The sequence below is a fragment of the Eptesicus fuscus genome, chromosome 11, assembly GCF_027574615.1.
Source record: "Eptesicus fuscus isolate TK198812 chromosome 11, DD_ASM_mEF_20220401, whole genome shotgun sequence".
Classification (NCBI taxonomy): domain Eukaryota; kingdom Metazoa; phylum Chordata; class Mammalia; order Chiroptera; family Vespertilionidae; genus Eptesicus; species Eptesicus fuscus.
The window spans coordinates 57,534,258-57,544,357 of record NC_072483.1 but is presented as its reverse complement, the minus strand read 5'-3'; the positions used below and the strand labels follow the sequence as shown (position 1 = coordinate 57,544,357).

The window sequence follows — 10,100 nt, the reverse complement described above, 5'->3', positions numbered from 1 at the left end:
TCTCTGCAGGAGACCTGAGGGCAACTGTGACCCCCCCAATCCCAAGCCCCCAGCACCCCAGGGTGGAGGGGGTCAGCCAGAAGAGAGGAGCCCTGTGTGGCCCCGTCCTGACCCTGGCCCCCACCCCGAGTGCCCTTCTGTATCCCCTGACTGCTCTGCCGAACCACAGCCACACAGCTGGCGGGAGGGTGCTGGGTCCTGACGCACGCAGCCCTGGGACCAGGCCAGCTCCCGCCTCCCGCCCACACAGTGGGCCCTTGTGTCCACTCAGCTCGCTGGGTCCGAAGGCAGGCAGGCAGTCCTGTGGCCGCACCACAGCCCGCTGTGCGGCTTCCCTGCGGTGCCCGGTGAGTCCCTTCCCTGCTACCCAGCCTCCCAGGCCGGGACCCCGCTCCTTCTGTCCTCCCTGGCTGCCCCTCTTTGGGCTGAGGGCCATGGGCACGTGGATCCCCAGTGGGACAGTTTCCTGGCTCAAGGGGCAGGCATGACACCGAAGGGCCTGTAGATAGATTCAGAGAATGGGATGGATGCAGACCGGGGGTCCAGTCTGCAGGACCAGGTGGGCCTGTGGGTGTCGCTCCACCAGGCAGAGGGGTGTGTAATTGAGTCATTGTCCGGATGGAGCACAGGGCAGGCAGGTTAGACTGGAGCCCCCGCGGGGGTGACAGAGCCAGGGCCCTCTGCCTGATTTCTATGCAAAGAACCTTGGCTCTTCCTGTGCGGCGTTTCAGCAGGTGAGGGGCCCAGCAGTGACAGGTCCAAAGGATGATAGAGGTGCTGACTCAGAAGGGAGGTGTGGGTCGGATGACCTGTGTTGGCCCATGCTCCAGGGCGGAGCCCAGACAGGACAGGCTTCAGGCAGGTCTAGGGTAAGCCCCTTGGAGGCAGAATAAGCCCCAACAACTTGCCCGGGATCCAAGGTCAGGGGACCAGGTTCTCTTGGGGGTCCCATGGCCTCCCTGGGCCTCAGCTTCCCTTCTGCGATGTGCTGCCTCCGAGAAAGGCCCCCCTGTGGAGGTAGATGGGCGCCCAGACTTAATCTGCTGAACTGGCCACACTGGGAAGGGACAGCTGCCTGGGAGACCTGGTACTTCCTCCTACAAGGGGGGGTCTCCCCAGAACTTTGGGGCTCTGGTCGGGGCAAGGATGCTCCAAGTGCTGGGCAGCCCTGTCCTGCTCTGTGCAGCCAGCAGACACAGCAGCTGGTCTTGGGAGCCTCCCGCTCTGCCGCTCTATCCCCAGGCCAGGCGTGGGCCTGGGCTGCCTGTTCTGCTGACACCAGCTCGGGTGGTCCCAGGCCCTGGGGAGGGAGCCAAGTGGAGAGAATGTCCTGCTGTATCCATTCAACCCGGAGGGACACGTGACACCCACACCTGCTTCCTGCTTTCAAGTTCAATACACTGGGCCTCAGTGCACAGACTAGAGTCCCCCACTTCCCCCTCCCCGCCCCCCCTTCCCCCGCCAACTTCCCATCTCCTGTGGCTCCTCTCTGCTGGGATGGGGCAGGAGCAGGACTGTAGGATGGTGGCCTCTCTGGCCTCCTTGGGGTTCCTCTCACTGCTCCTCTGGCCTACCTCATTCCTAGGTCTCTGAGGCACGTGTGCGAGTGTGGGAGCTATTGGGGGCCCCTGTGGGTAGCAGTGGCTCTGTTGGACCTCCCCAGGACCCCCAGCCTCTCTCAGGAGCCCAAGGGACAGGGTGGCGGGTCACCTGCCCCCGCAGATGTCCCCCTGGGGCCTGGAGTTCAGGCCCCTTCTCTGCAGACCTGCTGGGGCCACCTTGGTCAGCAGGTGATCCCCACCTCTCCTGGCTACTCCCCAGAACCTCCTGACCCTGGTGACCCTGCAGGCCTGAGAAAAGTGGTGGCAGCAGCTCGGGTGCCTTCCTCCTGTGTGTGGAGTGTGACTGTTTGTCTCCCAAGCCTGTTTGTATCCGTGTGGGTATCTGAGGGGATGTGTGTGCATCTGTGTGTGTCTCTGCTTCGTGTGTAAGTCTCTCCCTGGTTTTGTTTTTGTTTTACTTTTTTTTTTTTTTTTTTTTTTAAGGGAGAGGGATAGAGAGCTAGAAACATCGATGAGAGAGATACATCGACCAGCCGCCTCCTGCACACCCCCCACCGGGGATGTGCCCGCAACCAATGTACATGCTCCTGACCGGAATCGAACCTGGGACCTTTCAGTCCGCAGACCGACGCTCTATCCACTGAGCCAAACCGGTTTCAGCTGTTTTTGTTTTTCTGACTGGTGTGTCAGTTCCTGTGCCTCTCTGTGTTTGTGGGGCTGGCTCCCGCGGTTGTGGGGCCCCTATTTGGGGACACTAAACCCCTCCTTGTCCAAAACGTTGGGTCCTGAGTGTGCACTTGGCTGGCCTCCTGGGCGGGTGGTGCTGACCTGCCCCAGGCACACAGGTGTGTAGGGTGAGGGGGCTCTGGCCAGGCTCCCTGCGTTCCCTCTGCGGGCTATGTTGACAGCAGGAAGGGGCCAATTTGGGGGTGCCGTGAAGAAGAAGTGGGCGGGGAGCCTGGGCCAGAGGGTTCGAGGTGGGTGCAGGGAGGCGCCTGGCGTGGTTCCGCGTCTGCACCTACAAAGCCCCTCCACCATCTGACGGGGAGAGGGGAGTGCGCCTGGACCCTGACCGCCGAGCCGCTGTCCCGGGCCCGCAGGGCATGGGGACCCCCCGCGTCCCCAGGCGGACCGTGCTCTTCCAGAGCGAGAGGAGCGGCCTGACCTACCGCGTGCCCGCGCTGCTGCCCGTGACCCCCGGGCCCACCCTGCTGGCCTTCGCGGAGCAGCGGCTCAGCCCCAACGACGCGCACGCCCACCGCCTGGTGCAGAGGTGCGGCACGCTGGCGGGGGGCTCCGTGCGGGTGAGTGACCTTGCTGCGGGCGGGGGGGGGGGGTTGCCCGGTGCGGAGGGGAAACTGAGGCTGCCCCCTCCCTCACCCCCTCCCCCTTCCCGGCAGTGGGGCGCCGCCCAAGTGCTGGGCTCCGCGGCCCTGGAGGAGCACCGGTCCATGAACCCCTGCCCCGTGCACGACGCGCGCACCGGCACCGTCTTCCTCTTCTTCGTGGCCGTACGCGGCCAAACCCCCGAGGTGGCGCAGATAGCCACGGGCAGGAACGCCGCGCGCCTCTGCTGCGTGACCAGCCGGGACGCGGGGCGCACCTGGGGCAGCGCGCGGGACCTCACGGCGGAGGCGGTGGGCGCCACCGAGCGGGGTAGGCGGGCACAGGCGCCGGGATACACCTGGGGGCGGGCCTGCGCGGGGTGGGGTGGGTCCGCCCCGCTGGTGGGGGCGGGTCTGGCTAGTGGTCCCTCGGCTGCCCGGCCCCGCCCCCCGCCTAAGGACCCTGGAGGCTACACCATCCTCCACCCCCGAGTCCGCAAACGGGTGTTGGCCACGCCAGAAGGAGCAGTCTGTTCATCTTCCTGAGCTGTGTCTTGATCTGAGCCCCCAAACCCCAAGGCCGCCCTCCTTAACCACTTCCTCCTCCTCCTCCTCAGCGGCGGTTGCAGGCAGGTTGACCTTACCACGGCCTCAGGGGCCACCCCAACCGTGTCAGGGGGCGGCTCTGAGACCTGGAGCTAATCAAAGAGCTACCTGTTGGTGTGGACCCCACCCCAGGGGACTGGCCCAGGCTGGAGGGGCTACCAGTCCTGAAGCTCCCCCCCTCACCCCCCACATCCCTCAGCTGCCCCTGCGGGGACAATGCTCACACTGGCCACCTGCTCACATGCTGGGAACCTGGCCAAGTGGCCTGCCTGGGCTCCCACTGGTGCTAATGTCCTCAGGAGGCTTGTCCAGCCCCAGGGGACTCAGGGTGGCTTGAAGGAGTGGAGGGCGGAGGCACGGTCAACGGGTGGCTCCCTTACTAACTGCTCCCTAGTCGGGCACTGCCCCCCACCCTCCCCACCACCTGCGGCTGTGGCTGTCCGCTCCTGAGGTAACCAGCAGCCCCTCCCATCTGCAGACTGGGCCACGTTTGCCGTGGGCCCAGGCCACGGCATCCAGCTGCGCTCGGGCCGCCTGCTGGTGCCAGCCTACACCTACCACGTGGACCGGCGTGAGTGCTTCGGCAAGATCTGCAGGACCAGCCCCCACGCCTTCACCTTCTACAGCGATGACCATGGCCAGACCTGGCACCATGGCGGCCTCCTGCCCAACCTGCGCTCGGGCGAGTGTCAGCTGGCTGTGGTGGATGCAGGGCAGGCGGGCAGTGTCCTCTACTGCAATGCCCGGAGCCCCCTGGGCAGCCGTGTGCAGGCCCTCAGCACAGATGAGGGCACCTCCTTCCTGCCGGGAGAGCTGGTGCCCACCCTGGCCGAGACTGCCCGGGGTTGCCAGGGCAGCATCCTGGGCTTCCCAGCCCCACCCTCTAATAGGCCTGGCGATGAGGGATGGTCAGTGGGCTCCAGGAAGACTCCCTTTCCTCCAAATCTCTGTCCTGGAGCCCAGGAATCCCCAGAGGCGGGGGCTGGAGACACCCAAAGGGGTGGGGGGCTGGGTGGGACAGAGAGATGTGGGGGCGGGACAGAGGGATCAGGGGACCCCAGCCCAGGGCCTGAGCTCGGTGGGGACAGGAGGGCCTGGTCCCTGCAGCTCCCTAGGCTACCTGCCGCCCTGCCTCAGAGCCCCACGTGGCTGCTGTATTCCCACCCAGCGGGGCGCAGGGCTCGGCTCCATATGGGTGTCCACCTGAACAGGTCCCCCCTGGACCCCCACAGCTGGACGGAGCCTTGGGTGATCTACCAGGGCCCCAGCGGCTACTCTGACCTGGCATCCATCGGGCCCACCGCTGAGGGCGCCCTGACCTTCGCCTGTCTATATGAGAGCGGAGCCAGGGTGTCCTACGAGGAGATCTCCTTCTGCATGTTCTCCCTGCGCGAGGTCCTAGAGAATGTGCTTCCGGGCCCCAAGCCAACAGGCCTGGGGAGCAAGCCCCCGGAGCAGTGCTGGCCCTCCTGAAGGGCCCTCTGACCAGGCCTGGCCAGGTGCGCCCAGGAGGAGTGGGGCGGGCAAGGGCCTGGATGGAGCTCTGGGTGGTCCCTCAAGAAGCACCTTTGACCTTCGGCTTCTTTATGGAGAGCCGTGAGGGTAGGTCTTCATGAAGGACCCTGTGCAATGACACAGAAGTTCCGTTTTAATACTGTCAAACAAGCAGGACTGGGCATTGAGAAGGGAGCTCACAGCTGGAAGCCAGGGGAGGTGGGCTCTCAGCCTTGTAGGGGCAGGCGATGGGCTGTGGGTAAGGGTGTCTAGGGACGCTTAGACTAGAACAAGGTGCTGCACTGTCCTGGTATCTGGCTCTTTAATCTCACTCTGCTTTCTGGTTTCTGGACGGGAAATAAAGGTGTTGTGCATTTATGCCCAGAGACGTTTCTCTTGAGTTCTTTCCCTGCCAAAGCCCTAGGGAGGGCACCCGGTTCTCTAGCTCACGCCTCTGACCATCAGCCCAATCTTGTTGCATCGTCTGCTCCCTATCCCCACCCCACTGGCCAGACTCTCCAAGCCCCGGGGCGTCAGGGGTGGGGGCAAGATGAGGGCAGGAAAAGCAGGTCTCAGGATGGCAGCCCCCAGAGCTGTCTGGTCTGCACACGGGCTGCCCTGCGTGTCTGCATTGCCCATTGGAGTGTAGCGAGCAGGGTCACCTCCCAGAACCTGCCCCCCACTGTTTCCTCATGGAAGCTCCTTTTTATTTCTTCTTCATTTTTGGTTATAAAAATAAAATATGCTTGCCCTAGCCGGTTTGCTCAGTGGATAGAGTGTCGGCCTTCAGACTGAAGTGTCCCAGATTCAATTCTGGTTAAGGGCATGTACCTCGGTTGCAGGCTTGATCCCCACCCCCAGGGCATATGTGGGAGGCAACCAATCCATATGTCTCTCTCACATCGATGTTTCTCTCTCTCTGTCTCTCCCCCTCCCTTCCATTCTCTCTAAAAATCAATGGAAAAATATCCTCAGGTGAGGATTAACAACAACAACAACAAAATATGTTAATTGTACAAAATTTGGGTATGTAGGAAACTATAAAGACAAAATAAAAAATGTGCCCTGGGCGCCCCTGGGTCTGGGAGAGGCCACGCGACCCTGGGTCCGGGTGAGGCCATGCGCCCCTGGGTCCGGGTGAAGCTGAATCCTGGGTCCGGGCGAGGCCGTATGCCCCTGGATTCGGGTGAGGCTGGGTCCGAGGTCCGGGTGAGGCCGTGCACCCCTGGGTCTGGGAGAGGCCACGTGCCCCTAGGTCCAGGTGAGGCCATGCGCCCCTGGGTCTGGGTGAAGCTGAATCCTGGGTCCGGGTGAGGCCGTGCGCCCCTGGATCCGGGTGAGGCCACGTGACCCTGGGTCCGGGTGAGGCCACGCGCCCCTGGGTCTGGGAGAGGCCATGCGCCCCTGGGTCCGGGTGAGGCCTCGCGCCCCTGGGTACGGGTGAAGCTGGAACCCGGGTCCGGATGAGGCCGTGTGCCCCTGGACCCGGGTGAGGCTGGGTCCCGGGTCTGGGTGAGGCCACGCACCCCCTGGGTCCGGGTGAGGCCACGTGCCCCTGAGTCTGGGTGAAGCCATGCCCCTGGGTCCGGCCGAGACCAAACCAGAGGGAGTCGGACGTCCGTTACCACCATTTGTCCACCATCCAGAGCTGAGGGGTCAGTGCCGACATGTACACATAAGGAACTGGTGGACATTGAAATTGGGTCTCAAAAGAACTGTTGGTCCAGAAAGAAACTCACTACAGACTGATTCATTTGCCTGTCAGCATAACTATTATTGCTCGTCTCACATTCAGTTCTTATAAGTATATCTCTAGTGATACATGATCTTGCTCATCTAGGGGAAATGATGAACAACATAGACTGATGAACAAGAACAGAACCAGAAACAAGGAGGCATCGATCGGACTATCGATGGGGGGTGGTTGGAGGGGGGAGAGATCAACCAAAGGACTTGTGTGCATGCATATGAGCCTAACGAATGATTAAGTTCAACAGGGGGTTGGGGCATCCATGGGAAGGGGTGTGGGATGGGAATGGGGGGATGAGGACAAATATGTGACACCTTAATCAATAAAGAAATTAAAAAAAAAAAATGTGCCCTGGCCGGGTAGCTCAGTTGGCCAGAGTATTGTCCCCATATGCCATAGGTGTGAGCTTGATCCCTGATCATGGCACATATAAGAATTAACCAATGAACGCATAAATAAGTGGAACAACAAATAGATGTCTCTCTCTCTCAAATCAATAAAAAAAATTTAAAAGAAGATCCCATATGACCTTCCCCCCTCCGCCCCCAAGCCATAACCATGATGTTCCTTTTGGTGTTTCTGACTTTTTTTTCTTTTAAAAAGATTTGACTGTGTTTTAGCTTTCCTGACTGTCACACTCCAGTCATCTACCTTTTGTGCCCCCCCCCCCTCCACCAGCCTGGACATAATTTCATTTTTTTAAAAAAATATTTTATTGATTTTTTTACAGAGAGGAAGGGAGAGGGATAGAGAGTTAGAAACATCAATGAGAGAGAAACATCAATCAGCTGCCTTTTGTACAACCCCTACTGGGGATGTGCCCACAACCAAGGTACATGCCCTTGACCGGAATCGAACCTGGGACCTTTCAGTCCGCAGGCCAACGCTCCATCCACTGAGCCAAACCGGTTTCGGCTGGACATAATTCCTTTACAAGGCCTCTGCTGGGTAACCTGCCTAAAAGATGGGGGTATCCAGGAAGCTTTGGAGCTTCCCAGGGCCTACAGCTGCCTAGGGATCGCAGGGGAACCAGTCCCCATGGGAGCAAGGTGGCCCCTCATCACTTACCTTCATTCTCAGTCCCCTATAAGCATGGCCACCTTTCTGGAGTCACCTCTGGGCTCCAGGCAGCGGCAGCACAGGAGCTTGGATCCAGGGCCTGTCAGTGGCCTGAGCCTGCCTGCACTCACCCAGGAACCCCAACTCAGGCCGACCACCCCTTCTGCGCATCCCAGGGGGACAATCAGTCTGGAGCTATAGAACTTACAGGTGTGTATGGCCCATGTCCTGTCATTCAGTTCTGGACTGGGTAAGTAATGCCTCCCAAATTCATGTCCACCCAGAACCTCAGATTGTGACTTATTTGGAAACAAGTTCTTTGCAGGTGTGATGGAGATAAGGATTGAGATGAGATCACCCTGGATGAGGTCCTAAGTCAGATGGGAGTGTCCTTATAAGAGACAGAAAAGGACACTCAGGAGGAGGCACTGAAGACGGAGACAGAGACTTGGAGGAGCACCCGGGGCCCCGGAAACCGAGGCTGCAGAGAGGACCGTCCTCTGGGAGCACGCCTGGCCACACCTTGGTGTCGGACTTCTGGCCTCCAGCACTGGGAGAGAATGACCACCTGTTGTCTAAGTACCCGATTTGTGACAACATTTAGTTGGAATTTGACTTCTCACCAGAAACCATGGAAACTGGGAAACAATGATGTGGTTCCTTCATAAGTGCTGAGAGGAAATAGCCACCAACCTGGAATTCTATGCTTAGAAAAAGCATTCTTCAAGAACGAAGGAAAAATAGGGACGTTCTCACATACATGAAAATGAATTAGCTTGTCACCAGCAGACTCATTAAAGAAAGCGTGAAAGCTCGTCGTTTCAATGGAAGGATGGTGACTCCAGATGGAACGTCACGGGACAGCAGCGGCAATGCACACAGTTGATAAATCTGGATGAACCTGACTGTGAACTGACAATGATTCCTCGGGAAGTTTCAATGTGCATAGACTTAACCCTTTGCACTCGCTTGCTTTTTTCTCGATTCCTTTATTCTAATGCTAACCGTGTCGAGTCACACTCGACATCCGAGTGCAAAAGGTTAAATATGGAATAAGAGCAGTGTTAAGCTGAGTGGGCAGCAAATGGGATGGAAGAGCTCAGAGATCCTTGTCCTGTCCAAGGAGAGGGAAATGCACCCATGCATGTTGGCCAAGGCTGGGGTCTGGATCTCTAGGGCAATGCTGAAAGAACAGCAAAACTGTATAATCACCAAATTAATAGAGGTGATAAATGGGAAAATAAAATAGAAAGTGCTCAATTTTAAAAAGGCAAGGAATGAGACACAGAGGAGAAACCAAGATGGCGGCATAGGTAAACACCTGAACTTGCTGCCGCACACAACCACTTCAAAACTACAACTAAAGGGAAACCAAGATGGCGGCACAGGTAAATACCTAAACTGCTGCCTCATACAACAATTTCAAAACTACAACTAAAAGACAAAACAGACATCATCCAGAACCACAGGAAGGCTGGCTGAGTGGAAATTCTACAACTAGAAGGAAAGAGAAAAGCACACTGAGACTCAGAGGAGCTGCAGAAGGCAGAGGTACTGAGATGTGTGCACGGAGAGGGCTGGCAACTGAGTACGTGGCTGGCTTTCTCAACCGGGAGGGAGACAAAAGCTCCCGATGGCTCTGAACTCCAGTTCCGGGCGAGATGCTGGGGACCCAGACTCATTTGGGGAGAAACTGGACTGTCTGGCAGCGGGTGAAACTCGAGGGTGGCTTTCTTTCAGAGGTGCTTGCAGTGATTACCGCGGGACACTGAGACCCAGGGGCATCTTAGAGCAGAGCTGATGGGAAGCCAATGCTGTCTGCTCTGCCCTGAGATTCCGCCCCATCCAAGCTGAGCACAGAGGCTTTTGCAAGTCTTATCTCATAAGGGTGTCTCCAGCACAGAGAAGTTCTCCCAGCGTAGACACAGCTGATCCTCACAGCCAGTTGGCCTGGAGGTCAATTCCTTCCAGTGATACCAACAACAATCAAGGCTTAACTATAACAAGACTGTGCACACAGCCCACAAAGGGGTGCACCAAGAGTGTCCACCTCAGGTAACTGGGAAGGCTGAGCCACTGGGCCCTATAGGACACCTAGCACACAAAGCCACTCTATCAACTCAGGGAAGCAGCCAAAATGCGGAGGCAAAGAAACAGGTCACAAATGAAAGAAATGGAGGAAGGCAAACTACTGGATATAGAGTTCAAAACCACAGTTATAAGGTTTTTCAAGAATTTTCTAGAAAAGGCCGATAAATTTAACGAGACCCTCGAGGATATGAAAAAGGACCAACTAGAAATTAA

General features: G+C 58.4%; 1 protein-coding gene across 1 annotated transcript; it reads left to right on the top strand.

The window, feature by feature from the left end:
- Positions 1 to 2,665: 2,665 nt before the first annotated feature.
- NEU4 (neuraminidase 4) lies at positions 2,666 to 4,966 on the top strand. Its single transcript, XM_008138488.3, has 3 exons — positions 2,666 to 2,866; positions 2,963 to 3,218; positions 3,972 to 4,966. The coding sequence occupies exons 1-3, from the start codon at positions 2,666 to 2,668 to the stop codon at positions 4,964 to 4,966; spliced, it is 1,452 nt and encodes a 483-aa protein (XP_008136710.2).
- The last annotated feature ends 5,134 nt before the right edge of the window (positions 4,967 to 10,100 follow it).

What these genes read in the sequence shown, in the direction of transcription:
- NEU4 (XM_008138488.3), top strand. Translation starts at nt 2,666, where the DNA reads ATGGGGACCCCCCGCGTCCCCAGGCGGACCGTGCTCTTCCAGAGCGAG. An exon ending in TGGCGGGGGGCTCCGTGCGG is followed by an intron (nt 2,867 to 2,962) that starts GTGAGTGACCTT and finishes CCTTCCCGGCAG; the next exon opens with TGGGGCGCCGCCCAAGTGCT. An exon ending in GGTGGGCGCCACCGAGCGGG is followed by an intron (nt 3,219 to 3,971) that starts GTAGGCGGGCAC and finishes TCCCATCTGCAG; the next exon opens with ACTGGGCCACGTTTGCCGTG.